Raw genomic sequence first — 17,638 nt, 5'->3', positions numbered from 1 at the left:
CTGAAATACTAAAGAAGACTAACTGTCTCTGAACATGTCTTTGAATGTAGTTATAGGTGGACTGTTACTGTGTTCACTGTCCTGAATAATTAATAGCTGTGTGATACAGTGTAGCTGTTTGTGATTAGACTACATATCCTTTAAGGTATTACAGCTGTTGTTCAGCTACACAACGATGGCATAAACGGTGAAAACTTCATACCTTGTTGGGTGGGTTGATGTGGTATAAATTTAATTACAGGTGCCTTTGTTGTGTTCAGGGTGCTCATTGGTGTTGAAATGGTGACAAATACATTATTAAACACCCCTTTCGATCACATTCTAGTGTGTAATGAATTCTTTATTAGGTGGTTATGTGGCTTTTAAAAGGTTAAAGTTTGTAAAAGCCAGTGTGCGCTAGAGTTTGAATACTGTAGATTGGCATTTCCCAAATTTGAGACTACCACTGCCACCAAGATGAAATCTGAAAACCATCTCTGGTCCAACTTTAACCTTTAATCTGTGCTTTGATCAAAACAGACAAGGAGGAATAATTTCACTGTAGTGCTAAGTAGGGATGCAAACTGTTGATAAATCCATTAATCATTTGTTGGTTGACCTTATCGATCGTTTAACGATTAATTGATAAGCAGCAATTTTCCTGAGAATCTGAATTTGTCTTTCGATAGGGTCTATTAGAATAGAAGCTAAATATTGTTTATACTTAATGAAAAAAGCATGTCACATTCCTTAATGATTGATTTATTGAACCATTGGATACAGAACAGACAATGACATTTATGGAGTAGAACTAAAGAAATTTAACAAAGAAATAAAAGAAAATATATGGATCTGAAGAGGGACAGTTTAGAACAAATGGGCATTTATGAGTTTGCATCACTGACATGATGGAGCCAGATTTCAGCGGAGATGCCCCTTCCTTTTCAGTTTAAAGGGGATTTTTTTGGTCCTGGCTGAACTAGATGGTTCATTGTGTTTTTACATTATTTGTAAAAGATTCAACAAGATGAAAACTGTATGGAGACATCTCAGCGCAGCAGTTGTATCAGACTGATGTTTGACAGACTACTGCCCACTGTTTTCTACATGATGATGAATGTAGATCCAATCATCATTGAAGCTTATGTCATGAAACAAAGCAATGAAATTAAATTAGGCTCCATTCAGACTGTGGGCAAATGTGGCTCAAATCCAATTATTTTTTGCTCTTTTATTCACATGCTGAGGATGGAAGTCAAATACGACCAAAACACACATTTGGGGGGTGTATTTTGTAGAGCTGAAGTGATTAATCAATTTATCGACTTGATTCGATTAAAAAAATATTCAATTGCACTTTTCCTGAATCCAAGCTTCGTTTCCTTAATTTTGCAGCTTCCAAACACTGGTTCCACTGTTGTGTTTCACACGGACGCTTATTGTGATGCACATGAGGCCATGATCAACACACAGCTGTTTGTTAGTTGTTTGTGAGTTGGATCCAAAAGTGTTGTAGACTGATGATATAGATCTTTTAATATATGCTTTTATACTGTTGTTATTTCTAAATAGTAGGGCTGCACGATTAATCGATTTTAAATCGAAATCAGATATTTTAATTTGGACGATTTTTAAAAAAGGGAAATCGTAAAATCGATTTCATCTCTCTCGTGCCTCTGGGCCGCGTGCTTGCGGGCTACCATAGGCTCTTCCTCCTATCAGTGACAGCGGTCTGTCACAGAAGTCCATGTAATGACTGGACTTTAAATGTGTTAATGAGCCTGCAGTACTTATAGCAATGTAAGTCGTGGCTTCACACACGGATCCTGCAACTGAAATATAACTGCATGTGGATCACTCATCTTACGTTGTCCCAGATCTGTACTGTACTGTCTTCTTCCGAACCGGGTCCGGGTCTTGGGGTCAGCAGCCTCAACAGAGGAGCCCAGACAGCCCTCTGCCCAGACACATCCACCAGCTCCGGGGATAGAATCCCTCCAGTATGTCCTGGGTTGGTCTGTTCCACGCACGGTTCCCCCAGTTTAAATATAACCGCATGGGGATCACTCATATTATGTGGTCCATGCACGCACAACTGATGCCTGTCACTGACTTACATTGGTATCACTTCTGTGGGCCCAGATACCCCCCCAAAAACAAACAATAAAAAAATAAAAAACTTTTTTTTAAAAAAAAATAATAAATTTAGTTCTCTTACCTGCTAAATTTTTCATTCACAAAGGTAAGTTCTGTAACACAAAAGCAAATATTATTTATTTTTTGGAAGATGTTGAACTTTATTTAAAGCTGTTAGATAAATCTGGAAACAAAAAGGCTATAAAAACGTAAGTATTTGCTCTGATTTGGACATTGTAGTGTATTCCCCCTGGCAAACTTATGTCATTTTCTTGTTGTATACATTGTTTGTATACTCTACTTCATTCAATAAAGATTTAATTCAGAAAAAATAAACTTCTGTTGGTTCATCACATGATACCATCACAGATTTGAGGCCAGAGCAGTACCTTGCGGGTTGCTCAGGAAAACAACATGCTGACTTCTGTTGTCTTTTGTAGTTTTACCCAAAAATTGAAATCAAAAATCGAGTTTTTAGAGGAAAAAAATCGTGATTTTTTTTTTTTTTTTTTTTTTGCCAAAATCGTGCAGCCCTACTAAATAGATATTTTTTCTATATTTGGATGGCCCTCTCTGTCTAACAGGTGTGATAGACATTGGATTTTATTTGTTTTTAAAGCCCTCACTGGTCTTTTACTATCGTATATTGACTCTTTAGTGTCTTTAATGTAAGTCTCTGTCATACACACTCAAAGGACTGGCTCTCACTGCAGGTTCCTTCAGTTCGTACTGAATTTGGAAAGTTCAGTTTTTCTTACTGTGGACCTGGAACACTCTGTAAAAGCATCTGAAACTTACCACACTTTTATCATTAGAACACTTTTTAATCCATAATTGCATCTTATTTTACCTCCAGCTGCTCCTGTTTTTGATTAGACTTCTGTGTTTTTAGTTCATTTTTGTCACTTTTACTTTTTGGGATTTCTGATTTGTTCATTGTGTGTTTCAAATGTTTTTTGTTTTGTCTCATGTAAATTGTAAATGAGGTCACTTCCTCAAAATAGTTTAAATCACAGGTGTCAAACATGCGGCCTGGGGTCCAAAATCAGCCTGCCAAAGGGTCCAATCCAGCCCCCGGGATGAATTTGTGAAATGCAAAAATTACACTGAAGATATTAAAAATCAAGGATGTGAAAATCATTTCAATCAATCTAAAGTGGATCAGACCAGTAAAATACAATCATAACAACCTGTAAATAATGAAAAACGCTAATTTTTGTCTTTGTTTTAGTGAAAAAAAGTGAAATTACACAAAAATGTTTATATTTACATACTTTTCTTTTGCCAAAGATGTGAATAACCTGAACAAATATGAACAATATAAAATTTCTTAAGAGAAGCAAGTGGAATTTTTTCAATATTCTGCCTGTTACCAAATGTTGTGTGCATTTGTAGATCTACTGTGGTCTGTAAGTTGTGATGTACACGTATAAATGATAAATTAAGGCGTAATATTATTAAAATTACACTTATTTTTCTTAAGAATTTTCTGGTTGTTCATATTTGTTCATGTTATGTTCAAGTACGGTTCATAGATGTAAACCTTTTCATTAAAGAATTTTACTTTTTTCACTCAAAAACAGAAAACTTTGGAGTTGATATTATTTATAAGTTCTTATCCTATTTTTTATATTATTTTACTGGTCCGGCCCACTTAAGATCATATTAGGCTGAATGTGGAACTGAACTAACATGAGTTTGACACCCCTGGTGTAAATAAAGGGAATGTATGACTGAATGAATGTCCTTTTACTTAATACTTTTTGTGGTGGTTGTTTCAGCTGGTTCTGGAATAAAGGACAAGTTTTCATTTTCAGACATGTCTGTTTCACAGTTTTACTAGATTTTTGTAACCAAATTGAAACCAATAATCAGTAAGTGCAGCTCTAATGTCCTGAATGCATTGACAGACACATAGACTCTTGTAACTTTCTTCCTCTTTGTTTCCTTCTTTGCTCACATACTTTTTTCTTCAGGGTTTCTGTGCTTCAGCAGGCCACTCTGGGAGGTAAACTCAGTCTGTCAGCAGCATGGACATATTATACCAGCATCACATTCCAGAGCATGTTACTCCATCCCCATGTGCCCCCTTTGTTTAGCTGAGAAGAAGATATTGTAGTTGGAAACAAGGCATCCTAGTGCAGTCATAAAAAATAAATAAAGTGTTCATTAGTTTCATCTCATTTTCTGTTATTTCTTCCTCCTAATGTTTTGAATATTCATTTCACAATAACACATGACATATTCCTCCTGGTCTTGTCTTTTTGTTCTATCAGAAATGTCCTCAATTTGATTTTTTTCCCCCTTCTTTTTTAACTTGTTCATTTTCTGCAGTGGTTTTATCTTTATTATTGTTTACTTTAATATCCATAAAGATCATAACATTGTCTGTAATCATGTGAAAGTGTGTTTCCACTCACTGTTTTATACATGTTTATGAATACATTCAAGACAACACAATGCCTTTAAATTTGGAGGTGTACTGGTTGAACGTCCATTCCGTTGTAGACTTTCACAGTTGTAATGATCTGTCCTTGTGGTCAGTGAAGGAGCTGCCCTCTGCTTCTACATGGACAGTAGGACAGAAGGAAAGTAGGACAGAAGGACAGAAGGAAAGTAGTACAGTAGGACAGAAGGACAGCAGGACAGAAGGACAGTTGGACAGAAGGAGGGAAGGACAGTAGGACAGAAGGACAGTAGGACAGAATGAGGGAAAGACAGTTGGACAGAAGGAGGGAAGGACAGTAGGACAGCAGGACAGTAGGACAGAAGGAAGACTGAAAGAAGGATAGTATGACAGAAGGACAGTCGGACAGAAGGACTGTAGGACAGAAGGACAGTAGGACAGAAGGACAGCTGCCACTCACCACTGTCTTGGATTTATTCCTGTGTTGTTAGAGCTGCTTCCTGTTAGTGTCATGCTGATGTGTGTGTGTCTGTCTGTCTCTCTCTCTCACAGGGCCAGGGTGCAATCACAGAGAAGCTTCGCAGCCTGAGTATGCATGACTTGACCCAGATCAGCCAGCAGGATGACAGAGGCAGAAACCAGCTGTACCAGTACAGCTCCCACTCAGCCAACCCCGCTGTGAGGAGGTCCCAGAGCACAGATGCAGCAGACGGGCCAGGTAGGACAAAAGCCCCCGCATCAACACTCAAACCGCTCCATATATGTATGAGAAACAGACTGTAATAAAGGATTCTAACGGTACCATATATAAGATTTAGGAGCTTGTCTCTGTAGTTCATTTGTAAATACACATTTATTCCTTGCTTTCGGACTGTAACTTAAAGATGTTTCAGGTGTCAGTCTTGTTTCTGCAAACATGTCTTAGGCTCCGTTCACACAGCAGGTCTTAATGCACAATTCAGATTTTTTTGGTGAAATCTGATTTTTTTGTGTGCTGGTTCATATTACACACTAATTCCTCTATGTCTCCCACTGTTGTGCACCACATTTTCCTTTCCCCTACCTTCGGAAACTTTTATTTGACTGGGCAGGACGTTTGTTGCCCCCACCAGAAGTGGGCCAGGACCACATACTGCCCTGGTGTTCGCTCTACCGCTGGATTCACAAGTGTCACTAAATAGTGTAACTTATACGTGACATTCCTGCAAATGAATTGCATGCTGTGGACAAATGAAGAAAGTGAAATATAGCCATACTTCGTAGTGTTTCTACCTCAACACCATGTTGGCTATATTCTGAACCAAAACAATGCAGCATGCGTGTGACGTCATCATGCATGCACAACGAAGGCGGAATCGATGAGCAGAATCGTTGAGCAGGCAAATGATTCCAAGGAATCGAGCTACTTCCTATCCCTACCAGACACTGATCCGCATCTGCATCCTCCTCCTCCTCCTCCTCCTCCTCCTCATCCTCCTCCTCCTCATCTTCCTCCTCATCCTCCTCCTCAGCCAGGCCTTTGGAATGTGTGCACGATGTGGTTTTACATTATCATGTTGAAACCTGCATGGACGACCCAGTAAAAGTTTGTTGAAGGCAGCATGTGTTGTAGGGCTGCAGTTATCGAATATTTTAGTATTTGAGTATTCTACTGAAAATTCCTTCAGCTCTGTAGCGCCACCTATGTACTAAAAAACACAAAATCTGCCTTAGCGGCCAGTAGGAATGTCACAGAAACATGAAACAAATGCCAAAATGTTGGTCTGATTGAGCCCAACAAATCATACACTGACACTCATGACCTAACTCCAACAGGAAGTTCAGAATTTGCCTTTAAAAATAAAATGCTCAAATTGCAAACTTCCAGTAGGAATGTCGTACACACATGAAACCAACGGCAAAACCTTCGTTCAGTTGAGCCCAACAAATCACGCGCTGACACCTATGAGCTATCTCCAACAGGAAGTTCACAATATGCCTTTCAAAATAATATTTTTAAAACTAACTCCGATGACACTGTATGTCGTATTGACTTCTAAATAGTGCCAAAAGATAGAGTGAACCCTCCTCAAAAAAGTGATCTCGTAACTTAGACTTAACTGTCTTAGTTTTTTTTTAGAAGCCCACAAAGTTGCGATGTTTGGAACTCATTTTTCACTTTGGAGTTTTTCCCCACATGTGACATATCTATCCGTTCATGGGACTCAGCACAACTCTCACATGCAAAAATTTTTGAGATTGGATGTACGGTTATTGATTTATAACAATTTGTTTATTTTCATACTTTTTCTACTTTAGACTGCCATTTAACCCCCTTAACATGCTGCAAAACTCACAAAATTTGCCATGTATGTCATGGCTGGTGAACACTTTCATTCAATATCAAAATTAACCCCTTTGGTGCCAAAATGGACTCTGTAGCGCCACCTTTGTACTAAAAAACACAAAATCTGCCTTAGCGGCCAGTAGGAATGTCACAGAAACATGAAACAAATGCCAAAATGTTGGTCTGATTGAGCCCGACAAATCATACACTGACACTCATGAGCTAACTCCAACAGGAAGTTGGCAATCTGCCTTTGAAAGTTACTCTACGTTTCTGCAATTACTGCTTATTCATTTCAGACTTTTGACACAAAAGTTATACCTCATTCAATTCCCACAAGTCTGCAGAATCCAAAAGTGAAAGAATTTTTCAGATACGACCTACGGTTATGGAATTATGGCAGTTTTTTCAAGACTATGTTTAGTTTCACTTTTCACTATGACAAAGTCCCTATAAAATTCTTCCTGGTGCTCACTTGTAAGTGTCTGTCTATAGTGCAGTGGTTCATGTAGCTGCCTATTGACCAAGAGGACCCTGGTTCAAGTCCCAGGCAATCCAGATTTTTTTTTTTTTTTTTTTTTTTTTAACACAGGTTTTACTGCATTGTATTGTGGATATTGGAAATTTTGCACACATTCAAAAGTACACGGAGTACATTTTTTCAAAATAAAACCCCAATTAAGAATAATACAAAATGTCTATTACATAACTTCTTTTTATTTTTACGACCAAACGCTCAACTGTTTGTACAATGTTTCTTCATTCAAAAGTACTCTTTCTCACAGACACACATGCTCATACAATAGGGTTTTTCCAAAATAAAAGCCTTAAATGTGATAAATCATCACTTTTATACTCACTTATTCATACAATTTCAATTCATTTTTCAAACGGATTCTTTCTCTCACATACAAAACAAATGCACATACACACAGTAGGGTTTCCAAAATAAAAGTCTCATTTAAAGGTGATGGTGGTTTCAGCAGAGGGTCACTGGTGTTCTGTACAGATGTAAGGAGGACGGACACTAAAGGGTGGGAACTGGTATCAGGATGGACAGGTGTGAGTGGAACTGAGGTGTGGACGGTCACGGGAGGCGGATGGCGGGGGAGGCGGATCGCCCGGTGCGAGGTCCCGCCCAATGCTGCTTGCAGCTTTAATATTATTAGGGACCAAGCCGAAAGGTAATGCTTGCAGCTTTAATTAGGGACCGAGCCGAAAGGTAAGGCCCTCTCACACAGTGAGAGGCCTTGCCTGCAAGCAAGGCCCTATTGTTTTTCGTTCGTTTTTATATTATTAGGGACCGAGCTGAAAGGTAAGGCCCTCTCACACAGTGAGAGGCCTTGCCTGCAAGCAAGGCCCTATTGTTTTTCGTTCGTTTTTATATTATTAGGGACCGAGCCGAAAGGTAAGGCCCTCTCACACAGTGAGAGGCCTTGCCTGCAAGCAAGGCCCTATTGTTTTTCGTTCGTTTTTATATTATTATTATTATTATTATTTTTCCGTGACGCTTTAAACTGGAATTTGCCCCCCTAAACATGCTCAAAAACTCACCAAATTTGGCACACATGTCAGGCCTGGCGAAAAATTTGATAAAATGTAAAAATTAACCCCATAGGTGCCAAAATGGCCTCTCTAGCGCCACCTATGTGAAAAAAATGGGAAAAGCCCTAGTGGCCACTAGGAATGTCGTACAGACATGAAACCAGTGCCAAAATTCTTGTTGGATGAAGCACTACAAATCATCCACTGACACTTATGACCTAACTCCAACAGGAAGTTCGCAATATGCCTTTCAAAATAAAATTTCTAAAACTAACTCCGATGACACCGTTTGTCATATTGACTTCTAAATAGCATCAAAAGATAGAGTGAAACCTCCTCAAAAAAAGTGATCTCTCACTTTTTCCGGAACTGTCTTAGTTTTTTTTTTTACGAGCCCGCAAAGTTGTGATGTTTGGAACTCATTTTTCACTTTGCAGTTTTTCCTGACATGTGACATATCTACACGTTTGTGGGACTCAGCACAATGCTCACATGCAAAAATTTTTGAGATAGGATGTACGGTTGTTGATTTATAACAATTCTTTTATTTTCATACTTTTTCCACTTTAGACTGCCATTTGACCCCCTTAACATGCTCCAAAACTCACCAAATTTGCCATGTATGTCATGGCTGGTGAACACTTTCATACAATATCAAAAATTAACCCCTTGGGTGCCAAAATGGACTCTGTAGCGCCACCTATGTACTAAAAAACACACAAAATCTGCCCTAGCAGCCAGTAGGAATGTCACAGAAACATGAAACAAATGCCAAAATGTTGGTCTGATTGAGCCCGACAAATCATACACTGACACTCATGAGCTAACTCCAACAGGAAGTTGGCGATCTGCCTTTGAAAGTTACTCTACGTTTCTGCAATTACTGCTTATTCATTTCAGAGTTTTGACATAAAAGTTATACCTCATTAAATTCCCACAAGTCTGCAGAATCCAAAATGGAAAGAATTTTTCCACATACGACCTACGGTTATGGAATAATGGCAATTTTTTTCAAGACTATGTTTAGTTTCACTTGTCACAATGGCAAAATCCCTATAAAAGTCTTGCTGGTGCACATTTTCACATGTTTCTCTGTAGTGCAGTGGTTCATGTAGCTGCCTATGGAGCCGAAGGACCCTGGTTCAAGTCCCAGGTAATCCAAAAAATTTTTTTTTTTTTAATTTTATTTTAAAACAGGTTTTACTGCATTGTATTGTGGATATTGGAAATTTTGCACACATTCAAAAGTACACGGAGTACATTTTTTCAAAATAAAACCAAAATTAAGAATAATAGAAAATGTCTATTACATAACTTCTTTTTATTTTTATGACCAAACACTCAACTGTTTGTACAATGTTTCTTCATTCAAAAGTACTCTTTCTCACAGACACACATCCTCACACAATAGGGTTTTTCCAAAATAAAAGCCTTAAATGTGGTAAATCATCACTTTTATACTCACTTATTCATACAATTTCAATTAATTTTTCAAACTGATTCTTTCTCTCACATTAAAAACAAATGCACATACACACAGTAGGGTTTCCAAAATAAAAGTCTCATTTTAAAGGTGATGGTGGTTTCAGCAGAGGGTCACTGGTGTTCTGTACAGATGTAAGGAGGACAGACACTAAAGGATGGGAATTGGTATGGGGACGGACAGGTGTGAGTGGAGCTGAGGCGTCGACAGTCACGGGTGGCGGATCGCGGGGGAGGCGGATCGCCCGGTGCGAGGTCCCGCCCAATGCTGCTTGCAGCTTTAATTATTATTATTATTATTTTCCCGACGCCACTTCACACTGGATTTTGACCCCCTAAACATGCTCCAAAACTCACCAAATTTGGCACACATGTCAGGCCTGGCGAAAAATTTCATAAAATGCAAAAATTAACCCCATAGGTGCCAAAATGGCCTCTCTAGCGCCACCTATGTGAAAAAAATGGCAACTGCCCTAGTGGCCAGTAGGAATGTTGTACAGACATGAAACCAGTGCCAAAATTTTTGTTGGATGAAGGACTACAAATCATCCACTGACACTGATGACCTATCTCCAACAGGAAGTTCGCAATATGCCTTTCAAAATAAAATTTCTAAAACTAACTCCGATGACACCATTTGTCGTATTGACTTCTAAATAGCCCCAAAAGATAGAGTGAACCCTCATCAAAAAACTGATCTCACATTTTTTCCAGACCTGTCTTACTTTTTCTTTAACAGGGCCGCAAAGTTGCGATGTTTGAAACTCATTTTTCACTTTTGAGTTTTTCCCCACATGTGACATATGTACGCGTTCACGGTACTCACCACAATACTCACATGCAAAAATTTTTAAAATAGCATGTACGGTTATTGATTTATAACAATTTTTTTTCTTTTCATTCTTTTTCCACTTTAGACTGCCATTTGACCCCCTTAACATGCTCCAAAACTCACCAAATTTGCCATGTATGTCATGGCTGCTGAACGCTTTCATACCATATCAAAATTAACCCCTTGGGTGCCAAAATGGACTCTGTAGCGCCACCTATGTACTAAAAACACACAAAATCTTCCCTAGCGGCCAGTAGGAATGTCACAGAAACATGAAACAAATGCCAAAATGTTGGTCTGATTGAGCCGACAAATTACAAATTATTCATTTTAGACTTTTGACACAAAAATTTTATCTCATTAAATTCCCACAAGTCTGCAGAATCCAAAAGTGAAAGAATTTTTCTGATACGACCTCCGGTTATGGAATAATGGTGATTTTTGGAAGAGTATGTGTAGTTTCACTTTTCACAATGACAATATCCCCATATAAAGGACACTGCTGCCATCTGGTGGGTGTCTGATAATAGATCAGTGGTTAGAGCAGTGTTCTGTTATGCAGGAGTCCTGGGTTCAAGAAGGGAAATAGCTTTTTTTTTTTCTTTTTTTTTTTTCTTCCCTCCATCACATTTTAAAACATGTTTTGCTGTATTTTGTTGTGGATACTGGACATTTTGCACACATTACAAAGTAAACACAGTACATTTTTTTCTAAATAAAACCCTTATTAAAAATAATACATACTGTCTTTTACATAACTTCTTTTCATTTTTATAACCAAATGCTCAACTGTTTGTACAATGTTTCTTCATTCAAAAGTACTCTTTCTCACAGACACACATGCTCACACAATAGGGTTTTTCCAAAATAAAAGCCTTAACTGTGAGAAATCATCACTTTTATACTCACTTATTCATACAATTTCAATTCATTTTTCTAACTGATTCTTTCTCTCACATACTAAACAAATGCACATACACACAGTAGGGTTTCCAAAATAAAAGTCTGATTTAAAGGTGATGGTGGTTTCAGCAGAGAGTCGCTGGTGTTCTGTACAGATGTAAGGAGGACAGACACTCAAGGGTGGGAACTGGTATGGGGACGGAGAGGTGTGAATGGAGCTGGGGTGTCGACAGTCACGGGAGGCGGATCGCGGGGGAGGCGGAACGCCCGGTGCGAGGTCCCGCCCAATGCTGCTTGCAGCTTTAATATTATTAGGGACCGAGCCGAAAGGTAAGGCCCTCTCACACAGTGAGAGGCCTTGCCTGCAAGCAAGGCCCTATTGTTATTCGTTCGTTTTTATTATATTATTATTATTCACATACCACTTTGACCTGGATTTTGACCCCCTGAACATGCACGGAAACTCACCAAATGTGGCACACATGTCAGGCCTGGCGAAAAATTTGATAAAATGCAAAAATTAACCTCATAGGTGCCAAAATGGCCTCTCTAGCGCCACCTATGTGAAAAAAACGGAAACAGCCCTAGTGGCCAGTAGGAATGTCATACAGACATGAAACTAGTGCCAAAATTCTTGTTGGATAAAGCGCTACAAATCATGCACTGACACTTATGACCTAACTCCAACAGGAAGTTCGCAATATGCCTTTCAAAATAAAATGTTGAAAACTAACTCCAATGATACCGTTTGTCGTATTGACTTCTAAATAGCGACAAAAGATAGAGTGAAACCTCCTCAAAAAAGTGATCTCACGCTTTTTCCAGACCTGTCTTAGTTTTTTTGTTACGAGCCTGCAAAGTTGCAATGTTTGGAACTCATTTTTCACTTTGGAGTTTTTCCCCACATGTCACATATCTACACGTTCACGGGCCAAAGCACAACGCTCACATGGAAAAAATTTTGAGATTGGATGTACGGTTATTGATTTATAGCAATTTGTTTATTGTCATACTTTTTCTACTTTAGACAACCATTTGACCCCCTTAACATGCTCCAAAACTCACCAAATTTGCCATGTATTTCATGGCTGGTGAATACTTTGATTCAATATCAAAATTAACCCCTTGGGCTCTGTAGTGCCACCTCTGTACTAAAAAATACACAAAGTCTGCCCTAGCGGCCAGTAGGAATGTCACAGAAACATGAAACAAATGCCAAAATGTTGGTCTGATTGAGCCGACAAATCATACACTGACAGTCATGAGCTAACTCCAACAGGAAGTTGGCAATCTGCCTTTGAAAGTTACTCTACGTTTCTGCAATTACAGCTTATTCATTTCAGGCTTTTGACACAAAAGTTATACCTCATTAAATTCCCACAAGTCTGCAAAATCCAAAAGTGAAAGACTTTTTCTGATACGACATACGGTTATGGAATTATGGCGATTTTTTGAAGACTATGATTAGTTTCACTTTTCACAATGGCAAAATCCCTATAAAAGTCTTGCTGGTGCATATGTTCACATGTCTCTCTGTAGTGCAGTGGTTCATGTAGCTACCTATGGAGCTCAAGGACCCTAGTTTGAGTCCCAGGCAATCCAATTTTTTTTTTTTTTTTTTTTTTTTAATTTTAAAACAGGTTTTACTGCATTGTATTGTGGATATTGGAAATTTTGCACACATTCAAAAGTACACAGACCACATTTTTTCAAAATAAAACCCCAATTAACAATAATACAAAATGTCTATTACATAACTTCTTTTCATTTTTATGACCAAACGCTCAACTGTTTGTACAATGTTTCTTCATTCAAAAGCACTCTTTCTCACATACACACATGTTCACACAATAGGGTTTTTCCAAAATAAAAGCCTTAAATGTGAGAAATCATCACTTTAATGCTCAATTATTCACACAATTTCAATTCATTTTTCAAACTGATTCTTTCTCTCACATACAAAACAAATACACATACACACAGTAGGGTTTCCAAAATAAAAGTCTGATTTAAAGGTGATGGTGGTTTCAGCAGAGGGTCACTGGTGTTCTGTACAGATGTAAGAAGGACAGACACTAAAGGGTGGAAACTTGTATGGGGATGGAGAGGTGTGAGTGGAGCTGAGGTGTCAACGGTAACGGGAGGCGGATCGCGGGGGAGGCGGAACGCTCGGTGCGAGGTCCCGCCCAACGCTGCTTGCAGCTTTAATTAGGGACCGAGCCGAAAGGTAAGGCCCTCTCACACAGTGAGAGGCCTTGCCTGCAAGCAAGGCCCTATTGTTATTCGTTCGTTTTTATATTATTATTATTATACTTCCGTCTCTTTGACCTGGATTTTGACCCCCTAAACATGCTCCAAAAGTCACCAAATTTGGCACACATGTCAGGCCTGGCGAAAAATTTGATAAAATGAATAAAGAAACCCCATAGGATGAAGCACTAAAAATGATACACTGACAGTGATGGCCTAACTCCAACAGGAAGTTCGCAATATGCCTTTCAAAATGAAATTTTCAAAACTAACTCCGATGACACCGTTTTTCCTATTGACTTCTAAAAAGCACCAAAAGATAGAGTGAACCCTCCGCACAAAAGTGATCTCGTAGCTTAGTCTTAACTGTCTTAGTTTTTTTTTTACAAGCCTGCAAAGTTGGGATGTTTGGAAGTCATTTTTCACTTTGCAGTTTTTCCCCACATGTGACATATCTACGTGTTCACGGGACTCCCCACAATGTTCAAATGCAAAAATTTTTGAGATAGGATGTACGGTTATTGATTTATGACAATTTTTTTATTTTCATACTTTTTCCTCTTTAGACTGCCATTTGACCCCCTTAACATGCTCCAAAACTCACCAAATTTGCCATGTATGTCATGGCTGGTGAACACTTTGATTCAATATCAAAATTAACCCCTTGGGTACCAAAATGGACTCTGTAGCGCCACCTATGTACTAAAAAACACATAAAATCTACCCTAGCGGCCAGTAGGAATGTCACAGAAACATGAAACAAATGCCAAAATGTTGGTCTGATTGAGCCCGACAAATCATACACTGACACTCATGAGCTAACTCCAACAGGAAGTTGGCAATCTGCCTTTGAAAGTTACTCCAACTTTCTACAATTACTGCTTATTCATTTCATACTTTTGACAGAAAGGTTATACTCATTAAATTCCCACACGTCTGCAGAATCCAAAAGTGAAAGAATTTTTCAGATACGACCTACGGTTATGGAATTATGGCGATTTTTTGAAGACTATGTTTACTTTCACTTTTCACAATGGCAAACTCCCTATAAAAGTCTTCCTGGTGTACACTTACATGTGTGTCTCTGTAGTGCAGTGGTTCATGTAGCTGCCTATGGAACAAGAGGATCCTGGTTCAAGTCCCAGGCAATCCAAGAATTTCTTTTTTTTTTTTTTTTTCATTTTCATTTTAAAACTGTTTTTTCTGCATTGTATTGTGGATATTGGACATTTTGCACACATTACAAAGTACACAGAGTAAATTTTTTTTCAAAATAAAACCCCTATTAAAAATAATACAAAATGTCTATTACATAACTTCTTTTCATTTTTATGACCAAACGCTCAACTGTTTGTACAATGTTTCTTCATTCAAAAGAACTCTTTCTCACAGACACACATGCTCACACAATAGGGTTTTTCCAAAATAAAAGCCTTAAATGTGACAAATCATCACTTTAATGCTCAATTATTCACACAATTTCAATTCATGTTTCTAACTGCTTCTTTCTCTCACATTACAAAACAAATGCACATACACACAGTAGGGCTTCCAAATTAAAAGTCTCATTTTAAAGGTGATGGTGGTTTCAGCAGAGGGTCGCTGGTGTTCTGTACAGATGTAAGGAGGACAGACACTAAAGGGTGGGAACTGGTATGGGGATGGAGAGGTGTAAGTGGAGCTGAGGTGTGGACGGTCATGGGAGGCGGATCGCGGGGGAGGCGGAGCGCCCGGTGCGAGGTCCCGCCCAATGCTGCTTGCAGCTTTAATTATTATTATTACACTATCGTCACTTTAAACTGGATTTTGACCCCCTGAACATGCTCAAAAACTCACCAAATTTGGCACACATGTCAGGCCTGGCGAAAAATTTGATAAAATGAAAAAATTAACCCCATAGGTGCCAAAATGGGCTCTCTAGCACCACCTAGGTGAAAAATATGGCAAATGCCCTAGTGGCTAGTAGGAATGTCGTAGAGAAATAGAACCAGAGCCCAACTGTTGGTTGGAAAAAGCACTAAAAATCATCCACTGACACTTATGACCTAACTCCAACAGGATGTTCGCAATATGCCTTTCAAAATAAAATTTCTAAAACTTACTCCAATGACACCGTTTGTCGTTTTGACTTCTAAATAGCACCAAAAGATAGAGTGAACCCTCCTCACAAAAGTGATCTTGTAGCTTAGTCTTAACTGTCTTAGTTTTTTTTTTTTACAAGCCCACAAATTTGCGATGTTTGGAAGTCATTTTTCACTTTGCAGTTTTTCCCCACATGTGACATATCTACGTGTTCACGGGACTCACCACAACGTTCACATGCAAAAAATTTTGAGATAGGATGTACGGTCATTGATTTATGAGAATTTGTTTATTTTCATACTTTTTCTACTTTAGACTGCCATTTGACCCCCTTAACATGCTCCAAAACTCACCAAATTTGCCATGTATGTCATGGCTGGTGAACACTTTGATTCAATATCAAAATTAACCCCTTGGGTGCAAAAATGGACTCTGTAGCGCCACCTATGTACTAAAAAACACATAAAATCTACCCTAGCGGCCAGTAGGAATGTCACAGAAACATGAAACAAATGCCAAAATGTTGGTCTGATTGAGCCCGACAAATCATACACTGACACTCATGAGCTAACTCCAACAGGAAGTTGGCAATCTGCCTTTGAAAGTTACTGTAAGTTTCTACAATTACTACTTATTCATTTCACACTTTTGAAAAAAATGTTATACCTCACTAAATTCCCACAAGTCTGCAGAATCCAAAAGTGAAAGAATTTTTCAGATACGACCTACGGTTATGGAATTATGGCGATTTTTTGAAGACTATGTTTACTTTCACTTTTCACAATGGCAAAGTCCCTATAAAACTCTTCCTGGTGCACACTTGTAAGTAAGTGTCTCTCTGTAGTGCAGTGGTTCATGTAGCTGCCTATGGAACAAGAGGAACCGGGTCCAAATCCCCGGCAACCCCAAATTTTTTTTTTTTTTTTTTTTTAATTTTAAAACAGGTTTTATTGCATTGTATTGTGGATATTGGAAATTCTGCACATATTAAAAAGTACACAGAGTAATTTTTTTCAAAATAAAACCCCAGTTAGGAATAATACAAAATGTCTGTTACATAACTTCTTTTCATTTTTATGACCAAACGCTCAACTGTTTGTACAATGTTTCTTTTTTCAAAAGTACTCTTTCTCACAGACACACATGCTCACACAATAGGGTTTTTCCAAAATAAAAGTCTTAAATGTGGTAAATCATCACTTTAATGCTCAATTATTCATACAATTTCAATTCATTTTTCAAACTGATTCTTTCTCTCACATCCAAAACAAATACACATACACACAGTAGGGTTTCCAAAATAAAAGTCTGATTTAAAGGTGATGGTGGTTTCAGCAGAGGGTCGCTGGTGTTCTGTACAGATGTAAGGAGGACAGACACTAAAGGGTGGGAACTGGTATGGGGACGGAGTGGTGTGAGTGGAGCTGAGGTGTGGACGGTCACGGGAGGCGGATCGCGGGGGAGGCGGAGCGCCCTGTGCGAGGTCCCGCCCAATGCTGCTTGCAGCTTTAATTATTATTTTTTTCCCCCGATGCCACTTTGAACTGGATTTTTACCCCCTAAACATGCTCAAAAACTCACCAAATTTGGCACACACATCAGGGCTTGCGAAAAATTTGATAAAATGAAAAAATTAACCCCATAGGTGCCAAAATGGCCTCTCTAGCGCCACCTATGTGAAAAACATTGCAACAGC

The 17,638-nt window shown here is 38.6% G+C and overlaps 1 protein-coding gene across 5 annotated transcripts in view; it reads left to right on the top strand.

Annotated features, from left to right (window-relative positions):
• Window positions 1–17,638, top strand: part of reep3b (receptor accessory protein 3b) — a 168,507-nt gene that overhangs the window by 109,684 nt on the left and 41,185 nt on the right. For all 5 annotated transcript variants that reach the window (XM_030121754.1, XM_030121752.1, XM_030121751.1 and 2 more), the window contains exon 6: window positions 5,075–5,240. In XM_030121754.1, coding sequence (XP_029977614.1) covers window positions 5,075–5,240 — 166 coding nt within the window. The remainder of the gene's footprint in view (window positions 1–5,074; window positions 5,241–17,638) is intronic.

This window comes from Sphaeramia orbicularis, chromosome 19, assembly GCF_902148855.1.
Source record: "Sphaeramia orbicularis chromosome 19, fSphaOr1.1, whole genome shotgun sequence".
Classification (NCBI taxonomy): domain Eukaryota; kingdom Metazoa; phylum Chordata; class Actinopteri; order Kurtiformes; family Apogonidae; genus Sphaeramia; species Sphaeramia orbicularis.
This window is presented reverse-complemented; position numbering and strand designations above follow the sequence as displayed.